At 36.0% G+C, this 23,229-nt stretch overlaps 1 protein-coding gene across 1 annotated transcript in view; it reads right to left on the reverse strand.

The window, feature by feature from the left end:
- Positions 1-23,229, reverse strand: part of LOC142318039 (cyclin-dependent kinase-like 2) — a 168,724-nt gene that overhangs the window by 103,259 nt on the left and 42,236 nt on the right. The window contains exons 2-3 of the mRNA XM_075354566.1: positions 12,778-12,992; positions 3,061-3,255 (exon numbers count right to left, since the gene is read on the reverse strand). Coding sequence (XP_075210681.1) covers positions 3,061-3,255; positions 12,778-12,945 — 363 coding nt within the window. The 5' untranslated portion in view covers positions 12,946-12,992. The remainder of the gene's footprint in view (positions 1-3,060; positions 3,256-12,777; positions 12,993-23,229) is intronic.

Here is a 23,229-nt window from a genome sequence, read left to right on the forward strand (position 1 = left end):
ATCTAAAGACTTCCTGCACAATACGGCAGATTTACTGTCACCAAGGAAAAACTTATTCCAACCTGAAAAACAGGTTTCCCACGTACGGGTGTTCTAGAAGAACATCGAGGCTCCGTTTCTCGACTTCACCTAACTCAACTTGGACTGCATAGGAACTCTGGGCATTTTGTTGACCGAACCTGACCATCAAGAGAGTGAAATACATCTCAACAGCTCTTAAGTAGCAACCGCACTCCTTACTCTTAACCGAGTGCCTATGACTCTTGCGCAACTTTTTATAGTTAACGTAAGACGGAGCTTCTTTCTTTTCTGGACAATCGTCACGCTTGTGGCCCTCCTCACCACAATGCGCACAGACAGACTTATATTTAGAGAACTCGGTTCTATGGCTGAACCTACAACACTTAAAGCAACGCTGCACGTCAAGGTATTCTTTGACGCGACAGGATGCAAAGTCCACCAAGATTAGTCCCTCTACCAAGATTCTACCGTGGAGCATTACGCTTGCCAGTCTTGAAGACCATCCTGCACTGATCCTTGAACGAGGCCACGTAAAAGTCAGTGTTGTTGTGTTCTCGGATGAGAGACAGAACTTCATCGTGGGAAAGGCTCCGCTCAATGTAATAAACTATGACACGGCCTACGAAGACGCTTGGGGTCGACCTTCATCGCAAGCTTGTGGACGGCTGGAGACTCCTTGATGACCAAGACAGTCTTCTTATTCTCAACAACTAGCAACCCTTTGCTGTTCTCCTTTATGCCCTTAATCTTCAGCTGCTTCCGGTTATCGCGAAGGGCAACCTGGAAGTCCCGCTTGAGGTCTTTGCTCGTGTCCTGCGAGCCCTCCGGCTTCTTTGCCGTCTTGCTGGCCTCTCGCTTGGACTTCAGTACATCAGCGTAGCGCCTAGGCTCCGCTGCGGACTACCATCTTAGGAAGGGCCTTAGTCTCCTTGGGCTGGGAGGCTAAGGTCTCAAAGCCTCCTGCCACATCAGAAAACGTCTCTCGCAGCTTAGTAAGACGGAAAAGAAGAGTCTACCTTGTCCCCAAGTTGACGCCGCCGGGAAGTGCCTGGAACTCGTATATGTAGTCCAGGTCCTCCTGGACTGCTTTAGCCAGCAGGACAGAACTGCCAGGTCTGTCATTTGCTTTCTTAACGCGTCAACTACAGGGATCTGCTTAACCCGGGTAGGTATCCCTGTGTCCATATCGCTAGTTTCATCCTCCGAGGAAGTCGAAGGCACAGGCTCCGGCTTCCTCTTCCACCTGAGTTTCTTGGCTACCTCTTGGCCGAAACCTTCCATGGCCGAAGATTCCCTACCTGCTGGTCCTAAAGAGATTCTCGCTGTCTTCCTCCTACTTTCTAAAGTGGGCAAGCCCACAAATGTGACAACTGCCCGCAGCGAGCACGGACTGCCGGAGACGTTAAGTATTCTTCTGTCACTCTACGCACCTCTTCGTCGCTACTGGACCGATAGAATGCAGTACGTATACTACGTACCGCACGACATCACGGATTGCGGCCCTCGTTCTTGTAAGAACGCGAGTAGGACTAAGGGAATACCTTTTACTTGTTACACGGACTTACACCAGGAGTCGTTGCCACCTTATCGCCGCGCTGAGGTGGGTTCCCGAGCAAAAATTCCGCCTTATACCGCGTGAACAAGGAAGTTCGACAAGTCTAAGTGAAAGTGATAGTACCGTTGCTAAAGAACTCAATTCAAAATTCCTCAGAACTGAAGAAGGTACACACTCGACTACAGATCAAAACACTGAAAGAGAGACTCAAATGCAACGTCACTATGTCCGCATCAAAGAGCCATATTCTCTAGCCCTCAGCAAAATGAAGATCGTGGTACTAAAGAAGATGGGTATCAACACCCTTCTCCCCCTGCGGGTGGGGAAGAGGTTCTCGAGATCACAAAATACCTCTATTGCCCCGGTGTACGGAATGACGCCGAGCACACCTTTTTCAAATGTGCTCGGTAGGCGGCAGGTCGAGAGACACTAAAGGCACATCTCGGAGCACTGAGCCCTCCAACGTGGCTGGAATGATGCTCCGTGACCTGATCAGCTGGTAGAGTGTGAAGTGTCGCCCGATTCGTCGGGAGGATTCTCAGGATTAAATCGGCCTGGATAGTCTTGAGCCAGAGGAAAATTAAGTAGCGGCCTATTCAGGCCCTACCTTTAGAAGGCTGCTCCTTATAGCATGAGAGTTCTTCTATCCTAATAGTAGGATTTAGCCTGAAGTAATGTGTTAAACGTATCCGGTTCGAATCCTAGCAGAAAGGGGGATGGTTTTAGTCGGTAATCAGCTGATGGTGGTTGGAAAAGACTCGCAGTGATAGCCCGACACTTTGTGCGTAAATGCATTTAAACCTTCTTCCCCCACAAAAAAATATTATTATTATGAAATTTAAAATATTTTATTTACTTTTCTTCTAATGCTAAAATAAATAATAAAATTAAAGTTTGGAGTATACAAGTTGAAAATTATAATTTAACATGTGTATGTTACTACAAATTACTTTTATTTGGTTAACCTTTTCAGTCTCTGATTGAAATTTAATTGCAGTGGTCAACATACTTGAAATTTATATGGTGGATTTTGATTGAACCATAACACTTCTTTGGTAACCTTTTTTTTCCAACCTCCAAGACCTATGTTAGATATTACTTCAAGGAGGAGATGAATGACTTGTAGCTTTCTTTGGTTACCTATTCATATTTAAATTAATTTCACTTTGACTCAATAATTAAATTGATTTGGCTATGAATTTTTGTATTTATTTATTGTATTTCTTGTATCTATTTTTGAATTTATACTTATTACTATTTCAGCAGATTTTACTGTTTTTATACATATTTATCACTACCATATTTTATTTTTTTAGATTGTTATACCCCCATATTCATGTGATGTATAAAGTTCATTCTAATGAGTGAGAGGTTTAAAGAGAACTCTGATTTACTTACATATTAGCAATAGAAATAACTTTAGTTTTACATGTTAGGATTAATAATAAACTCACTGTTATGATACATAATATGGTAATCCTTACATTGTTATTATGGCAGAAATGAATTCCACGTACAACTTGAAAAATATGTTCTCTAGTGAGCTGTTCACCTAGACCTCCAGGGTGTGATTCAAGTTCATCTAACACTGTATGATCTACATACTCAAAAACAAGAAAAAACCTCCGCTTACGTCGAAATACTTCTATTAAGTTTACTAAATTATCATGGTGTAATTTCTGAAAAAAAAATGCAATTTAAAAATGTTACTATATTAATAAAAATAAGAAAAAATAATACAGTTTAATTAATAGATGGAACTAAGACAGATAACTAACAGATGGATAAAAGTTGGTTGAAAAATAAAGCAGATATTTCCAAAGTGTAAAGCATTTCTTCCATGTATCTTTGTGCAAGACAAAAATTCCATTGAATTCAATATATTATATGTTAATGTTCAAATTGTAAAAATGAGGTTTTTGAGACAGTAGGCAAGGATGGATAGGAAATATTATATTAAGAGTGTATTGAATATAAACAGTGTAATAGAAAAATAGATAAAACTAGTGTGGACTTTAAGAAAGGTAGAAGATAAGAAACTTCTTCAGTGGTTAAAAGAATTAACGGTAGATCATGTATATGTACAAATATATATACATATATATGAGATGGAGTGTATGTGTTAATAAATCCGATAAAAAATATAATCTCTAGAAAGATTAGTAAGCTTAATATCGATGTAGGATGTTGAGAAAGGAAGATGTTTTATGAAAAAGAATGGAAGAGGAGTAATGTTGGAGTGATAGTAGAAGATGTTTCCATCTTGGCACTACATGGCTCCATAGAGAGCCAGGCCACTGGCTTCCAATGAGATCCAAGTCATGGACTTTAATCGAGCCTTATGGCTTGATTAAAGCCCATAAACCAGTGCCAGTAATGACAACCAAATATATATATACACATATACATAAATATATGTCACTCAAATGTTTAATTTATAGACTAATGTTAATCCTTATTTTGTGTTCTTAATTTATCTGCGCTTTCAGTAACCTCATTAGCGATAGTAGTGCGAAAATACCGCTGACGCGTCACTAGCCTATAAGGAAACAGTATTCTGGTCACATGATTCCCCACTAACCCATCCACTGATAGATTCCACTTCTTTCGCTATCACCTTTACCCCCACCACATTCCCCATCGGAAACGACCCACCACACCCTCACACCATACCCATACACCACCCATCACCATCAAACACCACATTTCCTTAATTCCTTACCCCCAGCAAATACCCCATTACCATCAGCCACCTTACCCCACACTACATCTCCCAAAGCACACACCATACCCCTCAAAACACCTCCATAACTTACCCCACTACGCTCTAGCCATCACCGCCTACTACCACACTCTAACCTAACCTAACTCTCTCGTCCTGTTGTACCACAAGATTTGAAATTTCACAACGTAGCCAAAGTAATTATTTTTTCGCTGTAAATATTAATTATTTATTTCAAAGGTTGGTAGCCCATCAGCTGTTTACGTGTTATGTCACAGATTAGTGGTAGAATTAAACAAATAAATAATATTTAAAACGAAAAACATAATTGGCTACTTTTCGAACCGCTTGACTGCGGGACGCGGCTGAGTGACGACTTAAATCGATTGGCTACAGCGACTTCCTGAAATATCGAGTGAAATTTGTTCTATATAAGTCGCGCGCACAAGAGTACCTAACGCCATCTTGTAATATCAGAACCCGCTCACCATTTAATCTTTTCTTAATTTTTTATACTTTGTGTGCATGTCTAAAAATAAGTATGAAGCCTACGCAAGAGAAACAGCATATAAACAAGTTAAATTAAAAAAAAAGCAATTATTTAGTAACATTATATGTAAAAAATAAAGTAGGAACTCACCTCTAAGAAGATCCTGGTCGTTGTAACGTTGTACCGGAAGGTATCACCGCGTTGAGGTCCTTTCTCGCGCCGAGATTCATAAACAAGGAGGCGGTGAATGCACAGGCGTGCGCGTACGTGCATTGGCGAAGCGGCGTAGATTTTTGCTGTGCAATGTTTGGTGCGCGACTGATGAACGGCCGTTAAATTCGTTCCAGTGAACCTGACACACTCTGGCGGCCAATTACATCACTTGAATTCGAATCGGTGCAATAACCAAACCAATCCGTTCCCCCTTTACAACGTCCCCACCAACCTATTAATTCTTTTACAACTATATCTTTGTTTATATTTCATCATTTTAAAATAATGAAATTAAATTAAAAAATAATAAATAAATTATAAAAAAACAAATTAAAATTTATTTTATTTTAATTTGTTTTTATTTTAAATAAAATAGAATATTTTTTCCTTACTTCATATCTTGAATTTAGTTGTAACAGATATTTATCATCTTGCATACAAATAATTAAAACAAGCAATGACCTCAATATACTAAGAAAAGAAAAATGGTCGATTTCTTTTACCGAAATTACAGGCTTTTTAATATCTTAAAATGTTTAATCCATCATCACTAAAAACAAAATTAGCCATATTTTTCAGATAAGTATTTTATCTAACACAAAGAATAACTTATGATTATTTTTAATTTAATTATTCAGTAAGTAGATTTTGTTTAAATTTATTCATTATTTACAACAGGCAAACAAGTTATTTCTAAATAGTGATAGATACAATAATTATTATCGTACAAAATGCTATTATAATGGATTATATAATTTGTTTAATCTGTTTATCAGTCGCTTGCCAAACTTTGCACAGCAAAAGTTCACGCCGCTTCACCAATGCTAGAACGCGCACGTTTGCGTATTCACCGCCTTCTGGTTTATGGGTCTCGACGCGGCGATGCCTTTTGGTGCAACGACCAGGATCTTCATCAGTTGTAGGGATAAAGGAGTAGGTGAAAGGGTCGGAGCTTTGCAATGGAGGGGGTGGTGGTGGGTCACGTGACCAGAATTCTGCTCTGATTGGCTAGTGATGCAACAGCAGTATTTCCGCACTTCTAGCGATTATTCTTATTTTTGAACGGATTGTTCTTTGTATCATTCTTTATAACATTATTATCATATTAGTAACCTGTAACACCATTAACTAAAACAAAATCTAATTTCCTTAAAGAGTAAGGAAATAATAATGCTACATGTATTTTATGTTACATTTTTTATGTTACATGTATTCATTAATGTTTTGAGTTGTGCCAATTTGTATTAAAAATCAAATATGCTATTAGCTGATTTTTTTTATAAACATATACATACATAGTTGAAGACAGAATCGTGAATCTAATGCCTTAATGAAAGAAAATTAAATGCCTTAACGGTAAGAAAATTATATTTTTTACAGAGTATGGGATTCTATGGTAAAGTAACAGCTTATATGAAGAAAACCAGTTAACACAATTTAATAATTATTTTTTAATAAACACGTTAACTTACCAGGTTTTAATGTAGATTATTCAAGTTCAATGTGTGCACCTTTTATGGCTTGGCAGACGTCTAGATGATAATTTAACTTTTGCTAGATGTTTAGGAGCATCTGTAGCATTATTAGACCAACGCTTCAACAATTCTCTGTTTTAAATCGTCCAAATCTCAAACGTTTCTTTGGTATACATAACTTTTAATTAATTTCCAAGCAACAACGTCCAAAGGAGTGATATTTGGAGATCTAGGTGTTCATGCAGTTGGGTCTCCCTTAAGATCCAAATCCGAGGAAAGTTTGTTCAAGAACATGATAAAATTTCGATGAAGGTGTGGTGGAGCACCGTTTTGTTGAAAACTGAAACCTGCAGGAATATAAGGAACAGCAAAGTTTTGAAGCATGTAGTGTCCTGTCACAGTGAGCTCCATGAAAAAACAAACCGATGATACTATTTTTGTGCAGTCCTAACCAAACAGTGGTTTTCAGCGTGTCCTTTTCATTCTCGATCACCGTATGGGGGTTTTTGCGTACCCCAAATTTGACAGTTATGTATTTTAACTTCTTTTACGTACGAAAGGTTACCTCTTCACTAAATAACAACGTATCTAGGTAATTAGGATTATTTTTTATAAGTTGCATTACCACAGCAGCCAAATGATATCGTAAGTGGCGATTGTTAGGTTTAATGTAATGAAGGAGTTATATCTTACGCTTGTAAACAGAGCCACTTATGAACAATGAAATGAGGCATTTGAAGTTCATAAGATTTTCAGAAGTCGTTGAAGATCGCTTTCCGGGCAGGAAAGAAGGACGGTCCGATGACTCATTACATACTGGAATGTGATAAAGCCTTGCGAACGGTGTTCCTGGAAACAGGCAGAATCTTCATAGACTATCAGGCCTGTAAGGTCAGAGATTTCGTGCGGGTCACCCGATGTTTCAAGTGTTCAGGTCTTGGCCATATGGCCAAGTAATGCAAATCGACAGAGTTGTGTACTCACTGTGGTGGTGAAGGCCATAAAAGCGTCGACTGTCCGGTCCGGAAATCTAATGGAAAGCCTACGTGTATTAACTGTCGGCGACTGAAGAAACCCGTTAGCCACAGCTGCTTAAGCACAGATTGCCCGCCATATAAGCGGGCACGAGAGTTGCTAATAATGCGTACAGATGTTTAAAATTGGACAGGTCAACCTCGGCCGATCATATTGTAGTCAGGTGGAGTTGGAGCGTTTGGGAGACGCATTCGGGCTGGATGCCCTATTGGTGCAAGAACCCAATGTTGTGTGTGAGAAGGTCACGGGGTTCACGCGTTCTTGGAACGCGTATGTATATCTGGGGCGGCAATGTCAGTGGTATTTGTGCGACGGAAGCATCAGATCCTGAGGCTGGATGCCGTTTCCTCTATCCATCACGCCTGTGTAAAGGTTTGTTTGTTGGGCTGCGAGTTTATCCTAGTGTCATCATATTTCCAATATGCTGATCCTGTGGAGGACCACTTACGACGTTGGGACGAGATCCTGCGGGCGTTCCCTACTGAGCCGTTGCTGATTGGTGCGGATGTAAACGCAAAGTCTGGGCTGTGGTATGCACCAGTGACTGACTTTCGAGGTCGTGCTGTAGAAGAATGTGTGATGCGGAATGGCCTACAAATCTTGAATGAAGATGGTCAACTTCCAACCTATAGAGGGCATGTGCGGCTATTTCAAGGCACTAATATTGACATCACGCTAATTCGAGGTGCTTTAAACATTCACCACTGGAGAGTTTCGGACGAATCCTCTAGCGACCACCGCCTGATCATGTTTGATGTAGAGATGCAGGGTATACATGGCGCAGCACGTCAATTGGCGGAGCCTGGCCGCTATATTTTGGGGCGTGCTGACTGGACGAGGTATAGCGTTTACGACGGGGTCTCCAGGATTGGAGGAGGCGTTTCCGGGACCTCGACGTGGACGTGGCCGCCCTGGAATTCGGAAGAATAATGGTAACGGCGGCAGATGCAGCGATACCAAAATGCTCAGGCGGGGAACGGCTTTCCACGTGGTGGACAACAGAATTTGTCCAGTTGAGATTGGCAGTACGCCGTGCACGGCGCCTGGCCCAGCGGGCGCGTAACCAGAACGAACGGTTACGCCTATTCACCATCTACAGGCAGACGTGTAATAAATATCGAGCCCGAGTGCTAACTCCTTTACTCCTTCCGCTTGGTGGCTGACCCAAATTGTCAGGACTGTGGGCAGCCAGAGACGGTGTCTCACGTTTTACATGACTGTGTGCGATATGCCTACGCCAGGGACAGGTTATCCGTGACCTTCAACGGCTCGAACTCGACTACGATCTTCCGGCTTTAATGTTTTCATCTGCCGGTTTAAAGGTGTTCCGAACTTTCTTGAAAAGCGTCTTCCAGAATAGGTAGGTCGGACAGCTCGGCTGGTTAGGGTTGTATGGCCCATCCGGGTCATGCCTCCTGCCTGAACCAGCCGGGATTCCGCATAGGGTAGGGCGGCCCACGATTGAAGATCGTCAACAGAGATTGTGAGCAGAGCATGCAAGGGTTTCGCGGATCGTCTGCGATAGGACGTTTGAGGCTGATTAGACGGCGATCACGTTGAAAGAGACGACCGGGTAGGCATTTGTGTGCCAGTCCGAGAATCTCCCGATGAAGCCGGAGGGAAACCGAGGATGGCTGAGGGGGGGGACATCTTAGCCTGGAAAATGCCTTTATGGCATAAAAATTCCGAGGGCTTTTGAGGACTGCAGGCGAAGGCTTCGGCCTAGGAACTGCGGGGGTGGTGAGCTACCGGAATAGCTCAAGGTGGGTGCCTCTTAAACAAAATTAAAGTTCACAACTAGACCACATAATTGACTTTCCAGGATAGGCAGTGAATGCATCGCTTACAGGATCTACAGTCTTCTCACTAACTGAAACTTTTAAGTCGTATCCCACTAACGAATAGACTTGGGTGAAGGAGGATCGATATTCCATTATGTTTGTGCATGCCATACAATATGCGTAACTGATTGAAACTCTACTAACCAAAGCATGCACTGAACTTTCTGTTGTGGGGTACACATCTCGATTGACTTCTACTCACTACAATTGTATCGTGAGTCGCCTTGCCAGTGCATGCGTATTCTACTGACCGTGGGAGTATACAGAACAAATCTTGGAGATATTTCCTGTCAATTGAAGGAAATACATTTAAGGCATTACAACTGGTTTTCTAAATATAGGCCATCACTTTTGGATACCTTTAGCCCGGTACTCTGTACTTTGGTGGTATTTATTAATACACATATTGAAGATTCATTTACAATGCTTGTGATTTTACTGTCACCTTAAAACAAGTTTAGAAAGACTGAAATTTGTTTTTGTGTTTATTATTTTACTGATTATTTCTAATTTTCATACTTAAAAGTTTACGTCTGTGACATCAATCATTAACATTATCCCTCTGCTAATAAGGTGCAATTAGATTTTCTGTCACTAATACTTGTTTTTATTCTAGCATTAAGTATAAATTTATTAACTCTTTTCAGCCATCAAGTGTAACCATTAAATAACTTAATTTAGTGTATTTGACTATTTCTTTTTAGTTTACTGCTTCCAAAAATTTTTTTTAGTTCACAATATACTAATCAAATTTGTTCATGATTAGCATGATGTAACTTTTTTTTTAAGCCTGTTTCTTAATAATGTAAGTGGAAATTGGTTTGAAAATCTTTTTAAAACTACTGTCCAGTTCATTCAGATCATCAATAATGATACAAATGGTCCTGTTACTATGATGTTCTTCTTGAAGGGATTTAGAAGTAAACCTCTGTGTAGTCAGATAGTAGTACATTTTATCTGTTTAAGTTTGTTAGAAATTGTTATTGTTATTTTAAAATTTAATAACGTTCAAGTGCGTTAAGTTAACTAACACCTAAAACCTAAACAACTAAAAGACATATTTTTATTTAAAGATTCAAAAGTTCTTGGAAAGTGAGTTTATGCAGTGTCAGTAAATATGTCATAGTTATAAAAAAATTTTACATTTACATAGACTATCATTTACTTGAAATACGCATGAACATATTAAGGAAAAAATCTGAAGATTAACATAAAGATGTAATTTAAGTTGAATCAAGGAAATTAAAAGGAAAAAGTAGTCGTTCAAAATTATTATGGAAACAAGAAGAAAGAAATCACAAACAATAAATTATGGTTAATTTGATTTGGGCATTGATTTTTCAAAATGCCAATGGTTTTAAATTGTCATGACTTTTCTTGACTACTAAAAAAAAAAATCATTGAAAAATTATTTGGTGGTTTATAAAGGACTTTATAAATCAGGTGTTAGGAGAAGACCAATTTGGTTTCACGAAAAGTATAGGGACAAGGGAAGCAATTTTAGGCCTCAGATTAATAGTAGAAGGAAGATTAAATCAAACCAACATACTTGGAGTTTATAGACCTAGAAAAGGCATTCGATAACGTAGACTGGAATAAAATGTTCAGCATTTTTAAAAAATTAGGGTTCTAATACAGAGATAGAAGAACAATTGCTAACATGTACAGGAACCAAACAGTAACAGTAATAATTGAAGAACATAAGAAAGAAGCCGTAATAAGAAAGGGAGTCCAACAAGGATGTTCCCTATCTCCGTTACTTTTTAATCTTTACATGGAACTAGCAGTTAATGATGTTAAAGAACAATTTAGATTCAGAGTAACAGTACAAGGTGAAAAGATAAAGATGCTACGATTTGCTGATGATATAGTAATTCTAGCGGAGAGTAAAAAGGATTTAGAAGAAACAATGAACGGCATAGATGAAGTCCTACGCAAGAACTATCGCATGAAAATAAACAAGAACAAAACAAAAGTAATGAAATGTAGTAGAAATAACAAAGATGGACCACTGAATGTGAAAATAGGAGGAGAAAAGATTATGGAGGTAGAAGAATTTTGTTACTTGGGAAGTAAAATTACTAAAATTGGACGAAGCAGGAAGCGATATAAAATGCACAAGCGAAACGAGCCTTCGGTAAGAAATATAATTTGTTTACATCAAAAATTAATTTAAATGTCAGGAAAAGATTTTTGAAAGTGTATGTTTGGAGTGCGGCTTTATATGGAATGAAACTTAGACAAAAGAAACTTGAGAAGAAAAGATTAGAAGCTTTTGAAATGCGGTGCTATAAGAGAATGTTAAAAATCAGATGGGTGGATAAAGTGACAAATGAAGAGGTATTGCGGCAAATAGATGAAGAAAGAAGCATTTGGAAAAATATAGTTAAAAGAAGAGACAGACTTATAGACCATATACTAAGGCATCCTGGAATAGTCGCTTTAATATTGGAAGGACAGGTAGAAGGGAAAAATTGTGTAGTCAGGCCATGTTTGGAATATGTAAAACAAATTGTTAGGGATGTAGGATGTAGAGGGTATACTGAAATGAAACGACTAGCACTAGATAGGGAATCTTGGAGAGCTGCATCAAACCAGTCAAATGACTGAACAAAAAAAAAATAAAAAATAAAGGACTTTATAGTTATATAATCACTCTAGAGGTTTCTGTCATCAAAATTGTATGATTTTCTGTTGCTTCTTTTTCATAAGAGATATTTAATTAAAAACTTCAATTGTACGTATAAGTTTAGTGCAATTATAACGGCAACCAGAGTTACTCATCTACTATATCCTCTATTTTAATAATCGCAAATAATGAGAAAAACATTTGACCAAAAGGTGTTACAAAGTTTTATGAATATTAGATTATGGATTAATTAATTATTTAAAAAGATAACATTCGTGTGAGAAAATTAAAATAAAAGATTGTCAGTTCTTCTCTTACCAAGAGAGAAATTGGGATGTATAGAATTATAATTATATATAGCCTAAGTTTGATCAAGGTCAAAAACAAATCAACTTATATTTCTTTTTAAAAACAGATAAGCATTCATGTGTTATGCTGAAACAGGCATTCAAAAATAACACAGACAAGTGTTCATTCTTATAAAAATAGATCATTTTAAAGTCATATAAATATGACTTGTTTCAAAACTAAATTTTGAATCGTTTGTTATTATCATTACTTAATAAAATTTATGCGGCGTTGTTAATAATAAGTATACAAGTATTTTTTACTTTTAATAGAAATGCCTATTGTATCTTAAACAAAATGCTATTATTACAAAACAAATTATCATTTTCTAACATACTTATAATGAATGAGATAATGTACCTGAAAATTTTGTGGCAGGTTGTATGAATTCTTTTCATTCAAAATTGTAAATAAATAACAAAATAAATAACTTCTCTAATTAACCTACCCTCAACATCCTGATTTCACGTAAAGCCATTTTCCTTATATTATGGTCTTCTTCAGTCTCAATAAACTTTTTTATGGCAACTATTTGACCAGTTTCTCGGTGTCGACATTTCATTACAACTCCATACGAACCTTCTCCCACCACCTCAATGTGTTCATACTTCTCCATACTGCTTCATCCTTCTTTTGGCACCAATTTAAACCCAGATATGAGTTCTAAGAAAAGCACAAAAATATTTTATACAGTTCCTTATTTTTATTAAAATTAAGTAAATTAAACATAATTTTAACCGCGAATACAAGTGTGAATCTTATTCTTTTATAGGTAAATCTTTCTCTACAGTTTATAATATAAAAAAAAATTAAGATTATCATACTAAAGTGACTGTATTTTTATTCTAATATATTTTATGTTTCTTTATATTATTCATTAATAATGTATTTATTAAAATAGTATTTGTTGATATTTTACTGTTATGTAGTGCTATTTGAGCATCTAATCATGTGAGATAAGGATTATATTATGTAAAACGAAGCATCTAATCAGATATTTTCTCATAAAATCATGAAAGAAGTTAAGTTAGTTTTTTAATGAAAAATTTATGGTTGGAAATTCAGATATTTTACTGAAGGTAAGCTGGACAAAGTCATCAAGTAACATAATTTAAAAGTTCATGATTCATTGACAATCAGCAGTGACTTTGACCTGCATAAAAATAATAAAAAAAGTTTTATTTAAAAGTTAATCAGCCTAACTAAATTGCATGCATGTCAATAAGAGAAATTTGATGGATTTGGTTACGTTATTTATTCGCAGTAATGTTTTTGAATATTTTTGTTTTAATCAGTTGTACTTTATCTTAACTAAAATTATATATATAAATATAGTTTTAACATATATATGAATGACAAACCAGTCTAAACTTATTTTAATATAACGACACATTCTTTGATTTTGCCATGTACAAAAAAGAAAAAATAATAAAATGCAAAAAACAAATTGCTATGCTAATGAACATAAACATACTCAAGTTTCAACTGGCAGGACTTTTATGACATTAACTCGTCCTCAAATAACGTCGGTTAGTTAGCCTCTCGTTTTTTTCTCTCTTTTTTCCTGTTTAGTCTCCGGTAACTACCGTTTAGATAATTCTTCAGAGGATGAATGAGGATGATATGTATGAGTGTAAATGAAGTGTAGTCTTGTACGTTCTCAGTTCGACCATTCCTGAGATGTGTAGTTAATTGAAACCCAACCACCAAAGAACACCGGTATCCACGATCTAGTACTCAAATCCGTGTAAAAATAACTGGCTTTACTAGGACTTGAACGCTGGAACTCTCGATTTCCAAATCAGCTGATTTGGGAAGACGCGTTAACCACTAGACCAACCCGGTGGGTTCGGTTAGTTAGCCTCTTTTTCTTTCTTTCTTTTCCTGTTTAGCCTCCGGTAACTACCCTTTAGATAATTCTTCAGAGGATGAATGAGGATGATGTATGAGTGTAAATGAAGTGTAGTCTTGTACGTTCTCAGTTCGACCATTCCTGAGATGTGTGGTTAATTGAAACCCAACCACCAAAGAACACCGGTATCCACGATCTAGTATTCAAATCCGTGTAAAAATAACTGGCTTTACTAGGACTTGAACGCTGGAACTCTCGACTTTCCAAATTAGCTGATTTGGGAAGACGCGTTCACCACTAGACCAACCCGGTGGGTTCGGTTAGTTAGCCTCTTTTTCTTTCTTTCTTTTCCTGTTTAGCCTCCGGTAACTACCCTTTAGATAATTCTTCAGAGGATGAATGAGGATGATATGTATGAGTGTAAATGAAGTGTAGTCTTGTACGTTCTCAGTTCGACCATTCCTGAGATGTGTGGTTAATTGAAACCCAACCACCAAAGAACACCGGTATCCACGATCTAGTATTCAAATCCGTGTAAAAATACCTGTCTTTACTAGGACTTGAACGATGGAACTCTCGACTTCCAAATCAGCTGATTTGGGAAGACGCGTTCACCACTAGACCAATCCGGTGGTCTTCGGTTAGTTAGCCTAGAGCAGCGTTTCTCAACCTGGGGGTCACAATGATGTGAAAGCAGGATTGCGATATTAGACTACAACTTTACACGTAAACAATGAAATTATTTTATAAGAAAAAAAATAATTTATTATAAACATTTTACTTACATTTATAAGTAGCACATACGTAAAGAAAATAAATTAATCAAATGGATGCGTTTGTTTTTCATTTAAAAATCATGGTGAATAATCAGAAGTCAGTGGAAACATCAAACCTTTTGCTGTGAAGATAAATAATCCAGATATCAAGCAACTTGATGAAAGCTTTGTCTATCATTAATAAAATGTTTTTATCACGTCTTGTAAATTCACATTAAAATCGTTTAAATGGGAGATTTTCCGACATATTTTTCTGTGGCAAGAGCATGTCTGTGAAGGAAGCTGTACGTCCATTCCGCCCTGGTATAAGATCTTTTAATTTTTTCAGAAATCCACTGTTCTTTCGTGTAATCGCCTATGCACCGTCACTAAATACTACAATATATTTTGTCCGATCTACGTTACAGTTTTTAATAGCTTCATAAAAAACATCAGGAAGGTATTGTCCTGTTGCATGACCGGGTATTGATTTGCAAAACAACATATTTTCTTTGATAAATCTGTCCCTATGCATTCAATTTTTTACGAGTGCATAGAACTGAGAAACGTTTTCTCTGTCTGTTGATTCATCTAATTGAATACTAAAAAAATTCACTTTAACTCACTCGCTTAATTATCTGATCACGAAAATCGACAACAGTGTCATCGATTTGCCTTGAAACTGTCGTTAAAAAGCGGAATTTTTTTCAACTTTTTTACTTCCTCGCCTATTAAAACAATGACCGTATTAATAGTAGCAGGCAATATTAGGTTTTTTGCAGTTGTGTAGGGTTTGGACATCTAGCTACTCTTAATGCTACGACATAAGATGCTTCATGTATACTTTTATCAGTATGGCTTGATCAGTATGTCTTTTTACAAATCGATTTGCTGGATGTAGATGACTCACTTCGCTTTTTCACAAGTTTATTCATTTTGAATAAGAATCTAATCGGAAAAACATCAGTTACACCGTTTGACCGCACATTAAAAAATCGAAACCTCAATTGTTATTATTTTCAATGTAACTACGTTTTTAAAACCTTAAATAAATGCACCAGACATATGCTTCGCATTTGAAACTAAACTGACGTTCTGCAATCCTTACGTTTCTTTTATACTGCTGAGAGCTCGACGTGTTCTAACGTATCATATGCATGTTTGAACATGACGCTCTCATAGCGAATATTATGCAAGCAGATAAAATTACCAGGAACATGTACATATCATGTTGGAATTTCTGTAAATTTCTCATGTTTATACATTTCATACCCGTCGCTATCAACACAGTTAAGTAGTTAGTTGTTAACTAGGTTTCATCGGGTTGAGGTTGAGCGAAATCATATATTTTGTTTTTTTTCTGGGGGTCGTGGAGCTTAAACGATTTTGTCGAGAGTAGATCATGAGTTGGTGTTAAAGAATAAAAACGGTAATTATTGTGAAGATTAGTGGCAAGAACTTTGACTCCACTTTCAACTTTGGGACCGTTATCCGATTCCATTAGCTCACGCTTTAAAAACATGCATTCAAATTATTTAAACTACGGTTCAGAGTTGAGTAAGAATCATTCAAGTCCAGTAAAAATATTCAACCGCCAGAAACTATCGAAACAGTTACGGTCTCGTTTTGCAGAATTTACAGTGATCTACTCGGCGGCACGCTATGTCATTAGCTTGTCTCTTCAGATTTGTATGTTTCATGAAATTCACTTTTATCTTAATGGTTATGTTAAAAAACAAATCTTTCCCTACTAGAGTGTAGAGAATCTTCGCATTTATACAGAAATTCAATTAAAAAAAAATACTGTGTGGTACGTATGTCATTATAAAAATAAATACACGGCCGTATTTAAAAAAAAGTACAATGGAGGTTCACTGTAACATCAAAACCATACAGCAGTATGAATCAAACGTTTCTCATTAATGAATAATTAGCTAGTGAACGACATCACATGGATTAGTTCATCAAAATTACAAACAAAAGAGCGTGAATGATACTACTTTACGACAACTTTTAGAAAACTGCATGTGTACCGGAACGGCGATCATTGGATTTTTTGATAATTGAAGCGATCTCCATTGAGATGCAGTATGTCACCGTTAATTCTCATTCATAAAAGCAAGAACGCATATTTATAAATGATCATCATCTACATGGCGACAATTTTTGAGTGTTATTTTTAAGAAATTATTTTTTTATAAACTACAACATGCATGACATAGTTTATACTTAATACCATATTGATAACTAATTCACAACTTCTGTTTTCAATACTTATGTAAAACACCGTTATACTTATTTACCACTTAATTCTTCCAAGATAAACTTATATTCAGATTATTTTATTATTTTGAATAATTTAAATATTTAATAATATTATTCATTATTAGATAGATTGTATGCATGTTATTCCCATATGTTTGTTAAGTATCTATTTATTCATTAGAAAAAATCGGGAGGCTTTAACCGAAAAGTACGTCAGTTCCAGACTGGAATTGTTTCAACTTTTTTACTTCCTCGCCTATTAAAATAATGACCGTATTAATAGGAGCAGGCAATATTAGGTTTTTTGCGGTTGTGTAGGGTTTGGACATCTTAGCTACTCTTAATGCTACGACATAAGATGCTTCATGTATACTTTTATCAGTATGTCTTTTTACAAATCGATTTGCTGGATGTAGATGACTCACTTCGTTTTTTCACAAATTTATTCATTTTGAGTAAGAATCTAATCGGAAAAAAATCAGTTACACCGTAACTGAATAACGGATATATACCGTAACTGAATAACACAGTAACGGAATTTTTGTGCAACTACAATTTAGGAAACAGAGTAGCTACTCAGCTAACTACTCTGTTTCCTAAATCCTTACTCTGTTCCCTTACTCTGTTTTTTGAGTCAGCCTTGTCTATAAACCCACTGAGTGGGTTTATAGGCACGGCTGCAGCTATCAAACCGTGTAATTACTACGACAGAGTAATGAAAAAGTTTATATCCTTAGCATAGACCCACAGAACATCCTGCTAAATCCTTGTAACTACCGAACTGTAGTTAACAGATGAATATTCAAATGGGCGGCCTAGCTACACAAGGACTAGAAAATGAGATTAATAAGACTTGACTAATGAGACGAAGGAATGCTTGAAACTTTGGCTGTGCAAAGAGTATCTTTTTTACACACAATCCCTTGTTACCTTTACAATGATGTAAAATGATAACTGAGCAAGAAGTTTACGTTGACTATATATATGCGACAAAGAACTATGTTTCCTCTTGATAATAAATTTTTTTAAACAGGTATTTCATATTTTGGAAACCAAAATATAGTTCAATATATTACTTTCACGTTACGACAAGATAATTGATAAACGTTGTTGGTTATTTATAAAAAAAACTGATAAAGTTAGTTTAGTTTATTAGAGGAGAGCATTAAACGATATAAATGGCAGAAAGGTCCCTGGAATAGACGGAATACCTGCAGAATTACTGCGCAGTGCAGGTGAGGAAGCGATTGATAGATTATACAAACTGGTGAAGAATACAGAACAATTAGTTTAACTAGTCACGCATCAAAAATCTTAACTAGAATTCTATACAGAAGAATTGAGAGGAGAGTGGAAGAAGTGTTAGGAGAAGACCAATTTGGTTTCAGGAAAAGTATAGGGACAAGGGAAGCAATTTTAGGCCTCAGATTAATAGTAGGAGGAAGATTAAAGAAAAACAAACCAACGTACTTGGCGTTTATAGACCTAGAAAAGGCATTCGATAACGTAGACTGGAATAAAATGTTCAGCATTTAAACAAAATTAGGGTTCAAATACAGAGATAGAAGAACAATTGCTAACATGTACAGGAACCAAACAGAAACAGTAACAATTGAAGAACATAAGAAAGAAGCGTAATAAGAAAGGGAGTCCGACAAGGATGTTCCCTATCTCCGTTACTTTTTAATCTTTACATGGAACTAGCAGTTAATGATGTTAAAGAACAATTTAGATTCGGAGTAACAGTACAAGGTGAAAAGACAAAGATGCTACGATTTGCTGATGATATAGTAATTCTAGCCGAGAGTAAAAAGGATTTAGAAGAAACAATGAACGACATACATGAAGTCCTACGCAAGAACTATCGCATGAAAATAAACAAGAACAAAACAAAAGTAATGAAATGTAGTAGAAATAACAAAGATGGATCACTGAATGTGAAAATACGAGGAGAAAAGATTATGGAGGTAGAAGAATTTTGTTATTTGGGAAGTAGAATTACTAAAGATGGACGAAGCAGGAGCGATATAAAATGCCGAATAGCACAAGCTAAACGAGAATTCAGTAAGAAATATAATTTGTTTACATCAAAAATTAATTTAAATGTCAGGAAAAGATTTTTGAAAGTATATGTTTGGAGTGTCGCTTTATATGGAAGTGAAGCTTGGACAATCGTAGTATCTGAGAAGAAAAGATTAGAAGCTTTTGAAATGGGGTGCTATAGGAGAATGTTAAAAATCAGACGGGTGGATAAAGTGACAAATGAAGAGGTATTGCGGAAAATAGATGAAGAAAGAAGCATTTGGATAAATATAGTTAAAAGAAGAGACAGACTTATAGGCCACATACTAAGGCATCCTGGAATAGTCGCTTTAATATTGTAAGGACAGGAAGAAGGGAAAAATTGTGTAGGCAGGCCACGTTTGGAATATGTAAAATAAATTGTTAGGGATGTAGGATGTAGAGGGTATATTGAAATGAAACGACTAGCACTAGATAGGGAATCTTGGAGAGCTGCATCAAACCAGTCAAATGACTGAAGACAAAAAAAAACCTGTAGCCAACTGCAATCTTTCCATAGAATTTTTTTTTTAGGACGTGGTTTGGACATTTCTTGATGAATGTTGCATTAAATATTTTGAACATTTTGTTGAAAGTTAAGTGAATATTTCCCCTAGAAATCATTATAAAAACATTTTCTATGTGAATAATAATTAAAATCGATCATATCTCTGCTTTATTTAGAAAGCACGAAAAGTAGCGTGAGTTGGTAGTAAGTTTATTCCTATTTTTCTCATTCGAGATTTAATTTTATATAATTTAGTGGGTGTCCAGGACTTAAGCGTAAACCCCAATCAAGAAAGGATATTATTCTATTTCCTTAAGTAATTTGTCATATATGATATGATAAATGAGGAAATGAGTGAATGATATTTCACATTTTTTTATAAATTTGTCGAATCCTTTAGAATTTTTGAATATTTAATAGTAAATATTATTAATCATTAAAATTATACTTAAAAATGATCGAAGAATTAAATATTTCAAAATTTAGCAGTTAGGCAGGTAACTAACCTAAAAATATAAAAATATTTGCTTTAAATAATTGAATACTACTTATTCATTATTCTACTTTTCATCATAAAATATTACATCAAGTGGAAAATAAATTAAATTAAAAGATTATGTTTTCTTTCTTAAGAACCGGAAGAATAAGCATTCTTCAGTCAATCCTTTGAACCCTTATTTTCATCCTTTTGGGGTTGAATATTTTTAAAATATTTATTTTTTACCGTGTGCCGATGAAAAGTTAATTTTTACAAAATTTCCTAGAAACAAGAGTTTCAAAGATAGTAGTAGTAAGATGAGTGAGTAATAATATTCGATTTAAATTACATTTTTTATAATTTTAACAAAAAAGGTAAATTATATTTTATTCGTTTTTATTTTAGTCAGTTAAACGATATTTGTTATTAAACTACGTTCATTGCGTCATTCTCAGATAACTTGTAATCGAATTACATTCATAATCGAATTAAAGTTTATTTTGAATCTTCTAATTACAGAGTGATTCAAAGAAACGGGAAATTTAAAAAATTAAATAACGTTAATGAAAAATTTTTTTAGACAATGAATTTTATTTCATGTAATTGTAAAAATATTGCCATTTTAGGATACATACATTTTAGTTTATTTTTTAAAGATGACATCTTGCAGGTGACCTCCTCTTATACGTAAACACTCACGTAAACATTACGTACTACGTACTACGTAAACACTCACAAAGGTTTCAAGACCGTTGTCGTCCTCAAAAAAATAAGGGCCTATAACACCGTAAGATGACACAACACATGACATAGCACACCACACGGTCACTTTCTGGCTGTGCAACGGATGCTGGTGTAGCTGCGTAGGGTTTTCTTGCGCCCAGTATCTAAAATTTTTCTTGTTAACAAATCCACTGAAGTGGAAATGCGCTTCGTCTGACATCCACAGTTCGTGAAGAAACTCTTCGTTATCATTTATCTTCTGAAGCATTACAATACAGAATTGTGCTCGCACAACCGCATCGTTCGGTTTCAGTTCCTGGACGATCTGCAACTTGTATGGATGGTATTGCAAGTCCTTCATTAACATTCTTCGAACACTTGAACTATGCGATTGTAAAGATGCTGAGAGACGACGGATTGACCGATGTGGACTTCGTGTGACAGCATCTTGTAAAGCTTGAACATTCTGTGGTATACGGACGGTTCGCTCACGGCCTGGAGGTTTCTTTTTCATTGCCGAACCGGTTTCCTCAAAACTAAAATCCATGTTTTAATTGCATGTTCTGATGGAACACGGTCGTGCCGTCCCAGATTAAATGACGGCGAAATTTTCTCCCTCCACACTGCCATTGTTCTTGTAAAACGCTTTGACAGCAAATGCACGTTGCGCACCATTCCAAGGATCCATGACAACTAAATGGCAGGTTAGGTTATAGAGGCTGGCGCCACTTATCAAGTGGTACCAATCGCCCACGGCTACCAACACAACTTTCAAAATTTCCCGTTTCTTTGAATCACTCTGTATATTTTTTACACCATTTTAACGAAAAATTTAAAAACCGTTTTAATATAAATTTACGAAATGTTAATCTTGAAAATGTTGTTTTCTTACTTCTAAGTTCCATATGCATTCATATAAGGCCACACATACTAGTTCCAACAGTAGTGATTGGAGAACTACCTTAGAAGACCTTATTTTTTTATTTTTTTTTTGTCTTTAGTCATTTGACTGGTCTGATGCAGCTCTCCAAGATTCCCTATCTAGTGCCAATAATCTCATTTCGGTATACCCCCTACATCATACATGCCTAACAATATGTTTTACATATTCCAAACATTGCTTGCCTGCACACTTTTTCCCATCTACCTGTCCCTCCAATATCAAAAAGACTATTCCAGGATGCCTTAAGAAATTCCAGATGCCTATAAGTTTGTCTCTTCTTTTAGTTATACTTTTCCAAATGATTCTTTCTTCAACAATTTTGCCCCAACACTTCTTCATTTGTTACTTTATCCATCCACCTGATTTTTAACATTCTCCTATAGCACCACATTTCTATTTTTTTCTTCTCAGTACTCTGATCGTCCAAGTTTCACTACCATATAAAACTACGCTTCAAACATAGATTTAAAAAAAATGTTTTCCTGACGTTTAAATTAATTTTTGATGTAAGCAAATTATATTTGTGACTGAAAGCTCGTTTTGATTGTGCTATTAGGCATTTTATATCACTGCTACTTCGTCCATCTTTAGTAATTCTACTTCCCAAATAACAGAATTCTTCTACCTCCATAATATTTTCTCTCCCTATTTTTATATTCAGTGCTCACCTACATTATTTCTACTACATTTCAATACTTTCGTTTTGTTCTGTTTATTTTCATGCGGTAGTTTTTTCGAAGGACTTCATCCATGTTATTCATTGTTTCTTCTAAATATTTGTTACTCAGGTAGAATTACTATTTCATCAGAAAATCGTAGCTTCTTTATCCTTTTACCTTGCACTGTAACTCCGGATCTAAATTGTTTTTTAACATAATTAACTGCTAGTTCTGTGTAAAAATTAAAAAGTAACGGTGATAGGGAATGTCCTTGTCGCACTCCCTTTTTTATTACGGCTTCTTTCTTATGCTCTTCGATTATTACTGTTGCAGTTTGGTTCCTATAAATGTTAGCAATTGCTATTCTACCTCTATACTTGAGCCTAAATTTGTTAAAATGCTGTACATTTTATTCCAGTCTACGTTATCGAAAGCCTTTTCTAGGTCTATAAACGCCAAGTATGTTGGTTTGTTTCTCTTTAATCTTTCTTCTACTATTAATCTGAGGGCTAAAATTGCTTCCCTTGTCCCTATACTTTTCCTGAAACAAATTGGCTTTCTCCTAACAGTTCTTCCAATCTCCTCTCAATTCTCCTATACAGAATTCTAGATGAGAATTAGCAGTATTTTGTCGTTAAGACCTTCTTAACGGCAAA

The sequence above is a fragment of the Lycorma delicatula genome, chromosome 1, assembly GCF_047948215.1.
Source record: "Lycorma delicatula isolate Av1 chromosome 1, ASM4794821v1, whole genome shotgun sequence".
Taxonomy (NCBI): domain Eukaryota; kingdom Metazoa; phylum Arthropoda; class Insecta; order Hemiptera; family Fulgoridae; genus Lycorma; species Lycorma delicatula.